Source organism: Loxodonta africana, chromosome 25 (assembly GCF_030014295.1).
Source record: "Loxodonta africana isolate mLoxAfr1 chromosome 25, mLoxAfr1.hap2, whole genome shotgun sequence".
Classification (NCBI taxonomy): Eukaryota; Metazoa; Chordata; class Mammalia; order Proboscidea; family Elephantidae; genus Loxodonta; species Loxodonta africana.
The window spans coordinates 31,982,042-32,001,012 of record NC_087366.1 but is presented as its reverse complement, the minus strand read 5'-3'; the positions used below and the strand labels follow the sequence as shown (position 1 = coordinate 32,001,012).

The window sequence follows — 18,971 nt, the reverse complement described above, 5'->3', positions numbered from 1 at the left end:
TACATGCTACAAATATACCTATCTATGCAGTAGTGTGCACAGGGGACACAGTCATGAAAATTTCTTAGCCATAACCACATATATCCCAGGACTGAGATACTGGGTTTGAGGGCTAGCAACCATAGTCTTAGGGGACATGCAGGTCAATTGGCATATCATAATCCATAGAAAATGTTCTATATCCTGCCCCTAGCTACTGGGGTTTTAAAAGCTTTCAAGCTGCCATTTAAGATACAACAATTGGCCTCTTTCCATCTGGAGCAAAGAATAGTGAAGAAAACAAAAACTCAAGGAAGCAATCCAGTGGACTAATCAACGACATGAACCACAGCCTCCACTGGCCTGAAACCAGAAGAACTAGATGGTGCCCAACTACCACTGCTGATTGCTCTGATTGGGACCACAATAGTAGGTCATGGACAGAGTGGGAAATAAATGTAGAACAAAATTCAAGTTCATACGTAAGACCAGACTTACGGGTCTGATAGAGACTGGTAGAACCCCTGACACTCTGGTCCTTAGACACCCTTCAAACTTGGAACTGAAATCACGCTCAGAGATCATATTATATTCATACAAGAGACAGGCCTATAAAATAAACAAAATGCCAGTGAGGAATGTGCACCTCAGAGCAATCAATTATACAAGACCTAAAGGGCAGGATTTGCCCCAAAACAAAGTTCAGAAGGACAGTAGGGGCAGGAAAGCTGGGCAAATGGACACAGGGAATTCAGAGAGAAAGGGGGAGAGTGCTGACAAATTCAGGGGTTTGCAACCAATGTTACAAAACAAGCTGGGTATAAATTATTGAATGGGAAACTAATTTGTTCTGTAAACTTTCACTTAACAACAATAAAATATTAAGAAAAAAAGTAGATTCTGATTCAGTATATCTAGGGTTGGAAGTACAAATTCTCAGCAATGGTTTGAACCAGAATGAACCAGTTTAAAGCCGTGGCACTGAGCCACCTTCTTTGCTCCAAAGGGGCCATAAGCAGATGACCTGGGAAATGAGGACAGCCCGTGCATTTTTTTTGTATAGACCTACTTACCTCTTCTGCCTCTCCATAAAGTCGGTGGAGCTAAACTGGTGTGGTGTTTCCACATACCAGCCCACAGGGGCCCTGATCTGGACTTTGCTTGCTGTTGATCGAGGAGTTTTAAGACCCTGGAGCCAGACAGCTCTGCCCCCTTGTCACTAGCTTACCATGTCCCAGCGGCGGGCACAGTCCCTTGGTGCCTGCTGTCCACCCTGCCTGTGGCCTTCACTGCACCTTTCCAGTACTACCAGTGAGCCTGGCTGGCTTGCTGGCTGCTCTCTGAGTGCTCAGCCTTGACCTGCTTTTCTATGCCTGAGCCGTGCCCTCCCTGATTCTTAGACACCCACCCTTTCTTCTGTGGCAGGTCTCTTCCAGCGCTCCTTCCCCCCACCTTTTCCTAGAGTGCTCCTTAGGGACCTGAGGAGGCCCGAGGAGTAGGTGCGGGCTCAGCAAACATTGCTGAGCTGCTGCTGTGGAGGGTCTGGGTGGACAGAGGCCACATGGTGCCCTTGGAGCTGTCTGCAAAGGCCTCCCCGCCCCACCCCCGGCCTCTCCTTGTTAGGATCCAGGCTCCTGCTGGCTTGGAGGCCCAAGCGCTGGCCAGCCTAGATGCTTGTATGTGTTTTTAATTAACTGTAAAAGTTGCCAAAAAAAGTTACACTTGTACATTGTTGTTAACTGTTGCAAGCAGTGCAGAAGGAGCACTGGTACCCTTCCAGAACTTTTCTCAAGTATTCAGTCTTTGTTTAGGTTTGAGTGGCTTGATGCCAGACCTGTGACACAGGAGAGCCCGCCCCCTCCACGTTAGCAGCTCAGCCTTTTGTTTTGAAGAAAACAGGGTGTTTGGGCGTTGCGTTTTCAGTGTTCGGAACTATTTTTGAGAAGGTGGAGTGTATAACTGTGATTCCTACCTCAGTCGGGCAGATGAATGTGCTTTTTAGGGATGATGACCAAAGGCATGTTTCTCTGTTTCCCTACCTTGGAGCCGGCCCTGGGCACTGGGCAGGAGCTGAGAATGTGGCCCTGCCTTCCAAATCCAGTTCCCAGAGGCTGGGGTAGGAGGCTGCTGGGCCTCCCTCCTGCCAGGCTCCCCTTTCAGTTTGAGGTTTCTCCCGCCCAGAGCAGTACCTATCCTGGCACCCTCACTGGTAGGCTCCAGGCCGAAGCGCGCTAAACCACATTTGGGCCTCTCCCCCTCCACCTCTTGGCAGGGGTGGCCCACTGGTGCCCAGGAACAGGGCTTGCAAACAATTAAATGACTTGCTCACCATCAAGCAGGGAGGGAGAGGGCAGAGCTGGGAAGCATGTTTGCAGGTATGGTATTATCTTTTAGATGACAGGCATCACTTTTACACTCTAAGCAAGAGATTCCCATAACCCATGGCTGTTGAGTCGATTCTGACTCATAGTGACCCTACAGGACAGAGGAGACCTGCCCCATAGGGTTTCTAAGGCTGTAATCTTTATGGAAACAGCCTGTCACATCTTTCTCCTGTGAAACGGCTGGTGGGTTCAAACTGCTGACCTTTCATTCATCAGCCAAGTACTTAACCACTGTGCCAACAGGGCTCCAGAGATTCCCATAGTGCTGGAAAAAAATACCTATTTCTTGAAAAAAATTAAGGAAGGCCGAATCTTGTCTGTTTAGATTCCTTCCTCTTCCTGTTCATTTCCTTAGCACCCCCTCCACCTTCCCCCATCACCACATTGCCCAGAGGACTTGATCAGCTGTCATTGTGGAGACCCGAATTCTGAGTTTATGTTCATGGTGGAACCTGCCCAGCTGTTAGATCATCACTGTCATTGGGACTGCAGTTTTGTATTTCCACTTATGGAAACCCCCTTATCTCAGCTGAGCTAAATATATATTCAAGTCAAAGAGGAGAGCATTGACTCAATAAATACACAAATCAAAAAACCCAAACCAAACCCATTGCCGCGAGTCAATTCTGGCTCATAGCGATCCTATAGGACAGAGTAGAACTGCCCCATGGAGTTTCCAAGGAGCACCTGGTGGATTCAAACTGCTGACCTTTTGGTTAGCAGCCGTAGCATTTAACCACTACACCACCAGGGTTTCCAAATATACAAACAGTTGTCCCTAAAAAGGGAGCCCTAGCAACGCATTGGTTAAGCACTTGGCTGCTAACCAAAAGTTTGGCAGTTCGAACCCACCAGCCACTCCATGGGAGAAGGATGTGGCAGTCTGCTTCTGTAAAGATTACAGCCTTGGAAACCCTATGGAGCAGCTCTGCTCTGTCTTATAGGATTTCTAAGGGTGGGAGTCGACTCAACTGCAACAGGTTTGGTTTTTTTTTTTTTTTTTTTTTTTGGTTTGTCCTTAAAAAGAAGCAGTTGTTAAGTTAGAGCATATTTTAGTCATTTTTCTTCCTCCCTCCCATTATTAATGTGAAGCCATTAATACAGCAGTAGCGCTGTTTAAATTGTGGAGGGAGGAGCTGTGGGTCAGAGGCTAGATACTGCCTTCAGTTCGTTACCACATCCAGGGTGCTGCGTAGTCATGTGGTATCTAGGCTTACAGGTGGGCCACGGGTCAGACTGCTTGACCTTGGAGGCACATACAGACCCTACATGCTCACAGGAGCAGTGTGCTTCACCTGGAGGCCCAGCCCACAAATGTCACTACAGGGATTGCAGTCATCAGTACAGGGGGTCCTGCCCCCTTTTCTCAGTCTCCATCTAGGGCTGTTTCTCTACCTTCTGGTATATTCTCGGTTTGAATTTCCTTGGTGCAGTGGTTAAGCGTTCAGCTGCTAACCAAAAGGTAGGCAGTTCGAATCCAGCAGCCACTTCTTGGACACCCTATGGGGCAGTTCTACTCTGTCCTATAGGGTTGTTACAAGCCGGAATCAGCTCGATGGCAACGGGTTGAGTTTTTACCTTCAAGCCAAGAAGCCGCAGCCTGTGAACCAGAAAGCACCCTAAGTGACGTGCTTCAGGGATACAGTGGCAATCGATGGTTCCCGTGTTTTAAGATCCTGAAGTTGCTTCTGAACCATCCAAGAAAAATTAAATATATTTTGGGGGAGCTTAATAGTTGGGAGGAGCCCTGGTGGCACAGTGGTTAAGAGCTTGGCTTCTAACCAAAAGGTCAGCGGTTCGAATCCACCAACTGCTGCTTGGAAACCCTATGGGGCAATTCTGCTCTGTTCTATAGGGTCTTGGTGAGTTGGGATCGACTGGACAGCAATGGGTTTGGTTGGGTATGATAGTTGAGATTCTAATTTTAAGTACTCAGCATTCTAGGTATGGGGTGATATTCACGAAGCTGTATTTATGTCCATATGCTGCCTCTACCAGACAAGGTGTTTTGTTTCTAGTTACATAGTTGTAGTAATTGTGAAACAGTGTTATTAAAAATCCATTACAGTAGTCTTGTATAAACTCTTTCAATGCTGCGAAAAACCAAAGAAGCCTTTAAACATGATTCTTATTATGCCAGAGTCTTGTAGTGTTTTAGGAGGCTGTTAATTTGCCTTATTGCTTTATACTAAAGCATGTTGTCAGCTGCTGTTGAGTTGGCTCCTGACTCGTGCCAGTTCCATGTACAACAGGGTCCCTAGGGTTTTCACTGGCTGATTTTCAGAAGCAGATCTCCAGGCCTTTCTTCCTAGTCTATCTTAGTCTGAAAGTTCCACTGAGAATGGCTCAGGATCAGCAACACCCAAGCCTCCAGTGACAAATGGGTGGTGGCTGCACATGAGGTGTGTTGGCCAGGAATCGAAACTGGGTCTCCCACATCGAAGATAAGAATTTGAGTTTGTCTGCTCCACAGTAGGCTGGGTGAGGGAACCTGCACCTTGGTTGCTTTCTCAGGTGTTCTTTATTTGGGGAGCATGGGAGCCTGCATGACGGTAGTCATTGAGGGCATCTTTGCACATGGTGTCACCTTATGTGGAGCCAGGCAGAAGGATGTAGGCTCTTGTGCACTAGGGATGAGTGAGCAGAGCCATATGGCTTCATGTTAAAAATGTTGAGGGGGGCTTCAAGCATCCCAGGAAGGATGAAACTAGGTAAGCTGTTCAGTATAGTGGCCACATTAGAGTGATCTAGGGAATTGTTTGTTTTTTAAACTAAGTGAAGGTGGGACCCAAAGATTCTGCATACTAAAATAACATCGTGGGCGGCTCTGATTTACAGCGAGAATTGGGGACCGCTGGGCTGGAGAGTCTCTGAGCCTCTCTCAGTCCCAGGATTTTAAGTTTGGGTGTTAAGAAAAAATTCCAGCGTGAAGCCAGGGCAGAACAAGGACAGAAAGAGGTGTATACACTTAATATAAATGACAGGCCAGTGTCCTCCAGGGCAGGATGGGGAGGCACTGGCAGAAGACGCAGTTTGAGGATGAGATTAAAGACAGCCCCTCAACCTGCCCTCCAGAGATGCTTGAAGTGTAGAATAGACTCTTAATGTGTGCAAGTGCCACAGAAACACCCCTTTGAGTATCACAGAAAGGTGCTGTTTCTGTCTTTGAGGCTGCAGCAGGAGGCCTGTCGTTGTGCCTGTCAGTTTGTTGTAATGTGGTGGCTTGCATGTTGCTGTGATGCTGGAAACTATGCCACTGGTATTTCAAATACCAGCAAAGTCACCCCTGGTGGACAGGTTTCAGTGAAGCTTCCAGATTAAGACAGACTTAGAAGAAGGGCCTGGCAGTCTACTTCTTAAAAAATTGGACACCATCTGGAGCAAGGGAGAATGAAGAAAACCAAAGACAAGGGAAAGATTAGTCCAAAGGACTACTGGGCCACAAGCACCACAGCCTCTACCAGACTGAGTCCAGTACAACTAGACAGTGCCCTGCTACCACCACCCACTGCTCTGACAGGGATCAAAATAGCGGGTCCTGGACAGAGCTGGAAAAAAATGTAGAACAAAATTTCAGACTCACAAAAAAAGACCAGACTTACTGGTCTGACAGAGACTGGAGAAACCCCGAGAGTATGGCCCCCAAACACTCTTTTAACTGAATAGTGAAGTCACTTCTGAGGTTCGCCCTGCAGTCAAAGATTAGACAGGCCCATAAAGCAAACAGTAATACACATAGCTCAACCATGTATACGAGACTAAATGGGCAAACCACCCAGGGGCAAGGACAAGAAGGCAGGAGGGGACAGGAAAGCTTGATGGATGGAAATGGGGAACCCAAGTTGGAGAAGGGGAGGGTGTAGACATGTCGCAGGGTTGGCAACAAATGTCACGAAATTATTTAACGAGAAACTAATTTGCTCTGTAAGCTTTCATCTAAAGCACAATAATAAAAACAAATTGGCCAATGAAAACCTTATGAATAGCACTGGAACATTGTCTGATATAGTCCTGGAAGATGATCCCCTCAGGTTGGAAGACACTCAAAATATGACTGGAAAACAACTGCCTCCTTAAAGTAGAGTTGACCTTAAAGACATGGATGGAGTAAAGCTTTTAGGACCTTCGTTTGCTGATATGGCACAACTCAAAATGAGAAGAAACAGCTACAAACATCCATTAATAAATGGAACATAGAATGTGGGAAGTATGAACCTAGGAAAAATGGAAGCTGTCAAAAATGAAATAGAATGCATGAAGATCGATATCCTAGGCATTAGTGAGCTGAAATGGACTAGTATTGGCCATTTGGAATTGGACAACCATATGGTCTATGCTGGAACTAACAAATTGAAGAGGAATGGCATCGCATTCACCAGAAAAAGAACATTTCAAGATCTATCCTGAAGTATAACACTGTCAGTGATAGAATAATATCCATATGCCTACAAGGAAGACCAGTTAATATGATTGTTATTCAAAATAACGCACCAACCACTAAGGCCAAAGATGAAGAAACTCAAGATTTTTACCAACTTCTGCAGTCTGAAATTGATCAAACCTGCAATCATGAGGTATCGATAATTACTGGTGATTTGGAATTTGAAAGTTGGAAGAAGAATCTGTAGTTCGAAAATACAGCCTTGGTGATAGAAAGGATGCCAAAGAACTTGTGATAGAATTTCACAAGACAATGACTTATTCGTTGCAAATACCTTTTTCACCAACATAAACGGCAACCATCCACATGGACCTCACCAAATGGAAAACACAGGAATCAAATCCACTACATCTGTGGGAAGAGAGGATGGAAAAGCTCAATATCATCAATCACAACAAGGCCAGGGGCCAGTTGTGGAACAGACCACCAATTGCTCATATGGAAGCTGAAGCTGAAGAACATTAAAGCAAGTCTATAAGAGCCAAGGTACAACCTTGAGTGTGTCCCAGCCGAGTTTAGAGACCATCTCAGGAATAGATTTGACACATCAAAGAGTAATGACCAAAGACCAGAGATGTGAGATGACATCCAGGACAGCATACATGAAGAAAGCAAAAGGTCAGGAAAGAAAGAAAAGACCAAAATGGATGTCAGAAGAGACTCTGAAACTTGCTCTTGAACATAGAGCAGCTAAAGTGAAAGCAGGAAATGGTGAAGTAAAAGAGCAGAACAGAAGATTTCAAAGGGTGGCTCGAGAAGATAGAGTAAAATATTATTGTGAAACGTGCAAAGACCTGGAGTTAGAAAACCAAAAGGGAAGAACTTGCTCAGCATCTCTCAAGCTGAAAGAACTGAAGAAAAAATTCAAGCCTTGAGTTAAATTTTGAAGGATTCTGTGGATGAAATATTGAATGATCCAGGAAGCATCAAAAGAAGATAGCAGTACAGAGAGTCACTGTACCAAAAAGAATTGGTCAACATTCAACCATTTCAGGAGGTAGCATATGATCAAGAACTTATGGTATTGAAGGAAGACATCCAGGCTGTCTTGAGGAAAAAAAGACTCCAGGAATTGACGGAATACCAATTGAGATGTTTCACCAAATGGATGCAGCGCTAAAGGTGCTCACTTGTCTATGCCAAGACATTTGAAATACCTGGCTAACTGACCAAAGGGATCAATATTTGTGCCCATTCTAAAGAAAGGTGACCAGCAGAATGCGAAATTTATTGAATAGCATTAATATCACACACAAGTAAATTTTTGCTAAAGATAATTAAAAAATGGTGGCAGCAGTACATCAACAGGGAATTGCCAGAAAGTCAAGCCAGATTCAGAAGAGGATATGGAACTAGGGATATCATTGCTGATGTCAGATGGATCTTGGCTGAAAGCAGAGAATACCAGAAAGATGTCTACCTATGTTTTATTGACTATGCAAAAGCATTCGACTGTGTGGATCATAAATTATGGATAACATTGTGAAGAATGGGAATTCCAGATGTTATAGATTGAAGTGTGTCCCCTCAAAATGTGTATCAACGTGGCTAAGCCATGATTCCCACTATTGTGTGGTTGTCCACCATTTTGTGATCCAATGTGATTATCCTATGTGTTGTAAATCCTAACCTCTATGAAGTTAATGAGGCAGGATTAGAGGCAGTTATGTTAATGAAGCAAGACTCAATCTACAGGATTAGTTTGTATCTTGAGTCAATCTCTTTTGAGATATAAAAGAGAGAATCACGTAGAGAGGAGAGGGACCTCATGCTACCAAGAAAGAAGCGCCAGGTAGTGGAGCTCATCCTTTGGACTCAAGGTCCATGTGCTGAGAAGCTCCTTGACCAAGGGAAGATTGATGACAAGGACCTTCCCCCAGAGCTGACAGAGGCAGAAAGCCTTCTCCTGTAGTTGGTGCCCTGAATTCAAACTTCTAGCCTCCTAGACTTCAAGAGAATAAATTTCTGTTTGTTATGCCATCCACATGTGGTATTTCTGTTGTAGCAGCACAAGATAACTAAGACAGACATCATACTTGGTAAGGTAGAGGGTCAGCAAGAAAGAGGAAGACCCATGATGAGATGGATTGACACAGTGGCTGCAGTGGTGGGCTCAAATGTAGTAATGATTGTGAGGATGGTGCAGGACTGGGCAGTGTTTCGTTCTGTTGTACATACGGTCGCCATGAGTAGGACTCAAGTCGACGACAGCTAACAACAACAGAGATCTTAAAACAGTCTTGCATCCATTCTTTTATTTATTTTTTAAATTTAATTTAAAATTTTTATTGTGGTAAAATATATACAGGTGTATGTCGCTTAACGTCTGTGATACCCACCCAAAAAAACCCATTGCCATTGAGTCAATTCTGACTCACAGTGACCCCTATAGGTCAGAGTTGAGCTGCCCCATAGGGTTTCCAAGGAGTGGCTGGTGGATTCGAACTGCTGACCTCTTGGTTAGCAGCCAAACGCTTAACTGCTGTGCCACCAGGGCTGTGAAATAGGATATTATGTGCAATCACCGTATTACATACAGGAGAGAGATGCACAGGACGGGTCATTGAGCCAGGACCGAGCTGCCTCCATCCCGCCTCCACTGAGCTGAGGGACTGCATGAGAACTTTGGCACTGCACCCACCACCACCATTCCTACGTGGTCACAGATAGCCAGTGAGAGTCAGATAGAATCTACAGTATGTACCAAAGTACACAGGATACGTTCCATTCTCCCATCAGGATTTCTGAACTCCATTATAATCTTATGGGACCATGGAAGTATATGCAATCGGACATTGTCCGAACGGACGTTATTTGGCACTTACCTGTATATAAAACAAAATATGTGCCATTTCAACCATTTTTACACGTACAATTCAGTGACATTAAGTACATTCATCATGCCCTGAAACTGACAACACTAAATATGTGTTTTCAAATTTTTTCATCACCCCAAACAGAAACTGTACCCATTAAACAATAACTCCCCATTCCCCCTCCCCCAGTGCATGGTAACAACTTAATAAACTTTGGTCTCTATACATTTGCCTATTCTAGATATTTCATGTAAGTGAGAACAAATAATATTTCTCATTTTGCATCTGATTTATTTCTTTCGTCATAATGTTTTCAAGGTTCATCTATGTCGTAATGTGACAGGACTTCATTTGTCTTTATGGCTGAGTAATATTTCATTGTCTATAAATACCATTTTGCTTATCTGTTGATGGACATTTAGGTTGTCTCTACCTCTTGGCTGTTGTGAATGGGAAAAAACATTGGTGTACGAGTATATGTCTGAGCTCCTGCTTTCAGGTCTCAGGAGTGGGATTTCTGGGACATATGAAAATTCTATGTTTACTGCCAAACTATTTTCCACAGCAGCTATACCATTTTACGTTCCCACCACCATGCGTTCATCCTTTACTAAGTAGTTGTTGTATGCCACCCAGTCAACTTCATCTCATAGCGACCCATGTGACAAAGTAGAACTGCCACATAGGGTTTTCTAGGTGTAATTTTTATGGGGGCAGTTTGTCTGGTCTTTCTCCTGTGTAGCCACTGGGTGGATTTGAACTACCAACCTTTCAGTTAGCAGCAGAGCACTTAACCGTTGCACCACCGGGGCTCCTTTTACCAAGTAGGAAAGCAGTAAATGTTAGCGCTTTCATGCAAATATGTATTTAGGTACTGCAGGCAGAGAATATATGTTTTTATTTATTTACTTTTTAAATGCTGTCTCCTTTCGAAGTAAAAACTGTATTGGATGAACGTTCCTCAGAAGAGAGCGCAGTGCTCAAGGCCTCTGGGAGGTTAGAGGCAGAGGTACTTTCTGTGACTTTTCAACTTGAAGTTCTTGGAGTCACTGTGGGGGACCAGCAGAGCCTCCCACTTGTGCTGTCTCTGGTAACTGCCAGATACTGTGTGTGTCTCTGGCTTTCAGTGGATTCCACTTGAACTTTTGACTTTCTCCTCTGGAATTTGGTGCCCTGAGGAGCCTTTGTCAAGAAATGAAGAGGTTCAGTGCTGTCTTTGGTACGCATATCTCTGACGGAAAGGAATTTGACTCTGAGGATACACTCTTAGCAAAAATGAAACCACTTTGTCTTGTTCTGTGGTATAAGTAATGGGTGTGTAAATAAATGGATATTTAGATAATCAGATGGCGAGGGGGCAGCCTTCCAAGCAGCCCTACAGAAAGCATCCATGGTTGGTCCACAAGCTAGTGCCTGGCCATGATTTGAGAGCCTGCTGGTCATCATGGGAGCAGAAGAAAGATTCCACTGTGTGTGTGAGAGGGGGGTGCTGCCACTTTGCAATTCTGATACCATTTTGCATCCAGCTGCCTGGGAGCCTTTTCTTGCTGCAAATACTTTTTTTGTGGCTAGAGTGTGCAGCTGGTGGCTGACATCAGAACTTTAATCACATTTTTGTTTGACATGTTTATTTTTGTTAAGCATTTTATTATTTTATTTTTATGAGCTCAGAATTGCAGACATCCAAGGAATCTGCTCCTTGACTCAGTTTCTTGCTGGAGTAAACAAAAGACTGTTGACTTGGCACCAAGTTGGGGAGAGATCACGGCGTGACCCTTTCCCAGTCTGTGGCCCCCTGGAATTTCAGCTCATTTGGGCTCCAGTCCCTGGAGACTGGGCCGGTTCACCCAGCTCTGAGCTCTCTGTACCCACTTCACCTCCCAAAGTCAAAAAGCCTCTATTTTAATCCTTACAGATTTCAAAGGGACTCTAGTTGCAAAGTTACTGTTTAGATGATCGATTGTATTTACATGACAGGGCAGTCCAGCTACATGGGGCTCTGTCCTTGGCACGCACACGGTTCTGCTGCCCAGCTTTTGCTCCCCAGATGAAGTCTGCATGTACTTTACCTGCCCACAGAGCTGGTCAGCGGACTTTCCCACCCCAGAACAGAAAGGGCAGATTGGCTGGCTGACTTCCCTTTGCCTCTTTTCCGTAGGTTCAAATGCAGAGTAAATGATATTTACATTCATTCAGCCTCCTTTGTTTTTCCCATTTGGGGGGTAAGAGTCCTCCTTGGCTTGTTTTATTATTTCTAAAAGGAACTCAGAGGGCCCTGAGATCGTAGAGTTTTAGATGTTTGCTGCAACACTAGAGTTTTAGACGTTTGCTGCACACCTCCCCGGCAACATCCCGGTGGAGACACTGATGCAGGGGTCACCCTGACAGCTGAAGGGGGACCCACAACCTCTACCAAACACTTCTAGTCTCAACAGCTATTTCTAATTTTGGAGGAGCAACCTTAGTAAATTGGGAAGTAACTTGAGTTTAACCGAAATCCTAAACAGGAAGAAGACAACCTATATTCCCTCTAATTTTTAAAAGTTTTTCCTGACACCCATGACTGATAAGAGACTATGCAAACCCCTTCAGATGTCAGGATTATAATCAAATAGTATTACATGGACAGTAGCATGACGTTTTAATGATAGGGATAATCTTATTGTAACACGGTAATTAGTTGTACACAGTATCTGGTTCTCAAAAGTGACTATAGTACTATAATTGATATTACTACTGGTTCTATGAAAATACTACTCTTTAAAACTCAGCCCAGTTTCTAATATTTCCCCCCCTTTGTAGTTCTTAATGTTCATAAATAATACTTTTGTTAGTAGTTTTTTCTTGATACGAATACATATAGCCACACAGAAATAAAAGCCTGGATTCTGGGCTTCCAGCAGCCTCCACTCTGGGTCTTCCTTGCTCTTTATCCCCAGTTGATGTGAAGTATTCGAGTCACAGATGCAAGGCCCTGCTGCCCAGCCCTGGGTGCGGCAGGGTGCAAAGCAGAAACTCTGCGCCCTGCAGATGGGTGGCTCTATCTCCTGGGCTTAGAGTTCAGAGATCAGCCCTGGCAAGAAGGGGGAAAGGGAAGCCTCGCTGAGTCCCTGCGTGTGGAAGTCTTGGGATGAGTGTTGAGTGTGGGGCCTGGGGGAGAGGATCGTCAACCACATGGGAGGACCTGGGCTTGTACAGAGTTCACTGATTCATAAGTGGTTTTTGCATGTGCGCTACCTCCCAACACTGTTATGGACACTGGACACACTGTAGACAGCGAACACAGCCCCGCTCTGGTAGACTTAATGATTTAAAGGTGCCTGGCCCTTGCGGCTTACTGGGGAGTCAGCATCCAGTGCCCTTCCTCTCCCGCATTTCTTCAGGAAAGACCTTTAGTGCCAAGACCCTGCAACAGCTTCATTATTGCCGTTGGAGGGTTCCACACAGAGAGTGCACAGGGCCTGCTGGAAGGCTGTCATGGCTAACTGCAATTTGTTGTAAGACATTCTCCCTCGATGTTCTTGATCCCTGGGATCCCTGAGGCTAAGCTGGGGGTGGGACTGGGCTCTGCCAGAAGCTGAAGGAAGCGGCCCATCAACAGACAGAACTGGTTTGTCTGTAGACAGGAAGAGGCAGATGACCTAACTTGGGGCAGAGAGCAATTCTGGGTGGGAAAAAGAGACGAATAACTGGGGCCTGGGGGTGGGGTGATACATCGATATAATATTCTCATTATCAGTTCAATTTAAAATATTTCATGCCATTTTCAGTCTCTATCACACAGCATGTCCCAATTTTTGGTTCAGAAAATATGATCTTTAAAGGCAGCTGGGCACAGGTGAGGTATTTGCCAGCATAGGAATCCTGCTGGGGGCTGGGACAGGGTGGGCTAGGCAGGGTGAGGTGGTTTCCCTAAGTCATTTCCCTAAGTCACACCATCCTGGGCCCAACATCAAATCGAATCGATGGTTCTGAAAAGCTGGGCAGAGGCTGGGGAGGGATTTCTAAGTTCCCATTATATATTAATTGGGTGTTTTCTTCATTGCCTTCACCTTTCAGAGTGTAGGCCATGGAGGAAGAAGGGGAGCTCAGCTGTATTGGCATGGCTTTCTTTTCCTATGTAACCTCGCAACAACCCTGCGAGGGAGCCAATATACTCCTTTTTCAGCTGAGGACACTGAGCCCAAGAGGCTAAGTGTCTTCCCATGGTTGCATGACCAGTCATGGATAGAGCTGAGACTTGAGCCCATTTCCGCATACACAGTAAAGCCCTGTTCCCTTTCTGCTCCCGTCCCTGCCTCTCTGAGTCCGTTGTGGGCCTGTTTGGAGAGGAGGAGAGTGCTGGAAATGGTCTTACAGCCTCTGCCAGAAAGGTGAGGATGAAACCACAGAGAAGGCCAGTGCGTTCCACTCAGAGCATCCAAACGACGGGCTTGTTCTGAGCCGGGAGCCAGGGTTACGCCTGAGTTTTCCTTCCCCTTTGGCCTTGGGTGGGTGTTTGCATGTGGTATGTCTGGTTTGGGTTTCAGATTTATTCTGGACTTTTTATTTCAGGACATAACTTGGCAAGACGAGCACTCGGCCCCTTTCTCCTGGGAAACAAGGGTAAGTTGGACTAAATTTAGATTTATTTCTACTTTTTAAAAAGAATTGAGGGATTAAGTATTTTTCTTTCCACATCTGATGGACTTAGAAGGCAGCTGCCCACACTCCCGGGCTGCAGTTGGCCTGCCCTTGTGGAGGGAAAAGGAGAAGAGCAGAAGGAGGAGAGACTGTTGGGAGTTAGGACACTGCCATGGGGTCTGGTGATGGAATGTGAAGTAGCAGTGAGTGCTGCTGGTGGGCCCAGTGGCCCCACGACTAGGGTGTGTGAGGAGCAACATCAGGCCTTTCTAGCTGGCACCACCCCCCGCCAGGACTGAGCATCTCGGTGGCTCCGTAAGACAAAGCTTTATGAGAATTGTGTATTGTCAACGAATGACATTGGCTGATTGACTCTAACTCTCTTCTCCCAATCATTTATTTATGATGATTATTATTTTTTTACAGAGTCGCTTAAGAGCGTCAAGTTGACTGATTTAAGTATATTTCCCCCATGAGTTGCCCTGGTAGAGCTGTATTAATAAGCAGCAAAATGTCCAAAGGCAGGCGTCTATCTCCCAAAGAAGAGCCAGGCGTTTCTAAAGACTGGTGTAATCAGTGTGGATGCTGGGGTGATGGAGGTGGCTGTGTGCCTGGGACAGGACTTAGGCCAGGAGTCAGATCAGGGCTTCAGCCACTCATCTTTGGGGTGGCACTTGTGGGTTTTTCATGAAACCTGTCAGTCGCCAATTGGGGCCCTCACCCCAGCAGCACCAGGTGAAGAGGGCAGGATTCTGCCACCCGGTAAGCCTGTGGGGAGGGTGAGCCAGGTGGGGGAAGTAGTGAGGGGGCCAGCCAGGGCCTAGGGCCCTCACACGGGGAACTGTGTCTTCCAAGGAAGTATGTCACAAGGGATCAGATGGACAGGTGCCGCCAGCACACAGACACCTTCAGTAAGTGATTGTGATCGCCCTGAGTGAAGCGGGCTGGGCTCAGGACATGGAGCTTTCCCAGGTGGAATCTATCCTCATGTCAGAGTGACAAGGTGGTTTGGGGGAGTGCATGGCGCTAATTCACTTGGCAAGCTGACATGCCCTCTGCCTTCAGTGTAGCATTTATGTTGGATCCTAAACGTCCTAGAAGTAAAGACACAGATGTCAGTGACCTGTGTGTCTTGTTTTTATTGCCATTGCAGATTGATGGCCCAGGTCTGTGCAGAGGGCAGGGCGAGGGAGGATGGCCTGACTGGCAGCTGAGTGTCCCTGGGGGTTCTGGGCACTGGTTGAAGGGCTTGCTGAGGTTGGGGCGGGGAGCAGAGGATACCAGACAGCAGCCTGCAATTTCAGTAGCTCCTGAATGGGACCAAAATCCTGTGTCTGGTGGCACTGCAGAGGAGACCATGCTGGGTGGAAGCACATCATTGCCCTGGTGTTCAGCCAGGGTCCTGGATACTCCTTTTTTCTGTCGCCGAGAATGGGTGGCTGTGAGAAGCACTGATCCCATAGTGATGCCTGGTGGTCATATGTAAATAGGCACTCTATATGCTGGGAACCAGCAGCCTTGAGTGCAGTGGCCCAGAAGGCAGCACCTGTTTGCCTGTGCTGAGCCCTGCATTTGGTGATATCACAGCAATGGGGATTCAGGGCGGTCAAAGCAGTTCAAATGTCTCCACACCTAAGCCCATCAGGCGACCCATGAGAATTATCTGCTCTCTTAAGAATTTACCTTGTTAAATGTTCCTGAGTCAGCTATTTGCAGGATGGGACATTACATCTATTATTAACTTGCTGCAAATGGCATTCTGGGACAAGGGCAGTATGGCGCCTGGGGCAGCTGCTGATACAGGCCCAGCTACTGGGTCTTTTTACTCCATAACAAGTAGAACTAATACAGTCCAGCTTGGTCACACTTGTGCTGATGCTGATTGGCCACAGCCACCAGCGGGGCCACTTCTGAAGCCATTGTAAATTGAGAAGGCTAGCTGAAATCAAGTCCATGTATGCTGCCCTTTTTAACCCGTGTCTTATTAGAGAAAAGCATAGTCTTTGCAGCTTAGAGTTCTCAGTTCAATTCCATGTTCCAGGAGTACCAGCTCACTTCACAAGCTGTGGTAGGTTCACCGCGTGTCCTTTCTTTTGGTGTGATCTCTGGAGGTCAGACTTAGTACATACAGTTCAGTGTTAGAACTTTTACAGGCAAAACAGAGCACCCCAGAGCGCAGAGGGATCTCTGTTGGCAGAGTGGTTTAAGAGCTTGGCTGCTAACCGAAAGGTCGGCAGTCCAAATCTACCAGCTACTGCTTGGAAAGCCTATGGGGCAGTTCTGCTCTGTTCTGTAGGGTCACTATGAGTCAGAATCAACTCGATGGCAGCAAGTTTGGGTTAGAGAACAGAGTAACTTGTCCCTTCTGCTCCCTTCACTAGTCACGGTTGAGTTTTAAAGAGCCAGGTAGAGGTGAGGGTGACCATCTTTAACACTCGTCATCGTGTCATCATGGAGGGAGTGCTGCGGAGAGGGTGCCAATGGCCAGTGTGGGATTCTTCTCGTGCTGCTGGTGTTCCAAGAGGAAAAAACCTAGCACTTGGAATGCTTTAGCTAAGGGAGGTAGGGAGCAGAGCGAATTCTTGGCATTCTCCAGCCAGTGGAGGAGGACGCCTGGGGAGACTCTTGGGTTCCCTGCCCAGCCTTGCACTCCTCCCCCAGCTGTCTGGCTTTTCCTCTCTGTCTCCTTTGCTACTGTTGAGCTGCCTGCTGTGGGATAGCAAGTAGCTGGGGTGGGGATCAGATCCTTGAGTCCTTTAGCATTCAGAGATCTCCAAGGGCTAGTACAGATCATTCCCAAGGTGGGGGAGCCCTCCAGCCCCTCTTCAAGGGGAGGAATGAGCACAGGCACCTCTATGTGCTGTACCCACCACCGTAGGCATCTGTGCACGTTATGAATTCTCTGACGGTGCCCCTGCGAGGCAGGTGTTTTTATTATAGGTCAAACTGTTACAGGTCAGGAGACTGGCGGTCCAGGAAACCGTGGCCTGTTGACTGGGTGAGCTGAGATTGGCCCTCAGGGCTGTTGGTGGCTCACAGGGGTCATCTCAGTTCACAGAGGATCCATTCCCTTGGTCATAAGGTTTCTGAGAAGCAAGGGTCCTCTTCACCCCCTCCCTGACCCTGCATCTCTCCACCTTGTAGTCCTGTACCCTTACTGCCCTGTCCTGGTCCAGGGGTGCAGTCACTCTGTCCTCTCACTGCTCTGGGCTCTGGGCTCTCCCCTTCCCTCCTCTTATTGTGCTGCCCCAGCTCACCTCCTGAGACCTGGAGCTGACCCCTGTGGCCCCCTGCTGCTCTGTCCATGTTTGTGGAAGAACTTCACCAGCTTCCTCACCAGGTGTCTTTCCCGCAGCCCCACAGTTCCCACACTCACAGCTTCTCTTCTTCCCTGTCTCCAGGGGCCATGCTCTCGCCTCCCTCAGTTCCTTGCTGGAATGTCTTTTACCCTCCCACCCACCCCCTGGCCTTCACACCTGTCTGTGACAGGCCCACCTGTCCTCCCAAGACCCAGTGCAGACCTGTGATTGACTATTGTCCCCAGCAACATAACCGCTGACATGGCTCACCATGTGCTGTGCTGAGCACTTTGGGTGAGTTCCTCGTTTGATCCTCACAGCAGCCTTGTTTTACAGATGAGGAAACCACAGCATGAGCAGCTAGGGAGAGATTTGAGGGCAGACAGATTTGACTCCCTAGGCCAGGCTGGTAGCCCTGTGCTGTAGCTTCCAACATTGTTCCCTGCCGCAGGCTTTCTCTCTTCTGTGTTACCACTGAGAATGCCAGTGTCCTGTTAATTAGCTGCCGCTGTGTCCCTGCCCCTATTAGAGGACAAGCCCCTGGAGGGCAAAGACTATATATTTATCCTTTAGTCTTTACAACCACAGGGCCCAGCATGGCCCCTTGCACGCCCTTCACGGATGTCTGATCTGAATCGGGTTGTCCCCCAGGCACGCAGCCCCATGGAGGCTGGACAGATGCGGTTGGTGTGGACTGGCATCAGCCTGGCCTGTCTGTGCAGAGCACCTCAGGACTCGGGGTTCACTTGGAGCTGCCCTTCTGAAACTTGCTCAAGGCCATGTGGACCAGCACTCTGAGACCTCCGGCTCTGGTGGCCTCTCATACTCTCTTTCCTGCCAGGTCTTCACTTCTGCTAATTCTGTGATTATGAAGGTTTTTAGTTTTTTCCTGTCTTTCTCCCCCTTCTTTGGAGGGTGAGGTGGGGAGAATAGATATTAAATGGTTTGTGAATTTATTAGGATTTGCTCCAGTAAACTATTTTCTGACACTGTTTCTGCAGCCTTTGTTTCAACAGTTTAGATGTGCCGGAGGCTGCCAAGCCAAACAATTAGTGTTGGCCGCATGCATCCCCCGCTTTGCTGAAACATTACACATTCCTCTCCAGTGACGAGGGCGCAAAAATAGACACTGGGTTCAGTTGTGGCTCTTCTGTTTTTAGAGCAGACATGGCCAGCTAAGACCCAATTCCCCACATGGGGTGGCTGGCGCCCAGATCCTGACCTGACTGAACTGGGTCCTCTGGACAGGTCTTCCCAGGGTCCAGCCAGAGCTCTGGGGACATCGAGGTGGGGCTCCACTTGGCTGCCAGGGGAGAGCGGCTCCTTACCTTCTCAGCACCCTGTTGCGAACCTTGTGTAAGACCCCCTGGGCCGAATCTCTGCTCCTTGACTTTTGCCTGTATCCAGTATGGGTGTGGGAGAGCCTACT

At 47.1% G+C, this 18,971-nt stretch overlaps 1 protein-coding gene across 1 annotated transcript in view; it reads left to right on the top strand.

Moving 5' to 3' along the window:
- C25H1orf198 (chromosome 25 C1orf198 homolog) overlaps window positions 1-18,971 on the top strand; it is a 40,724-nt gene that overhangs the window by 8,639 nt on the left and 13,114 nt on the right. The window contains exon 2 of the mRNA XM_064276635.1: window positions 14,175-14,225. Within this exon, the coding sequence (XP_064132705.1) occupies window positions 14,175-14,225 (51 nt within the window). The remainder of the gene's footprint in view (window positions 1-14,174; window positions 14,226-18,971) is intronic.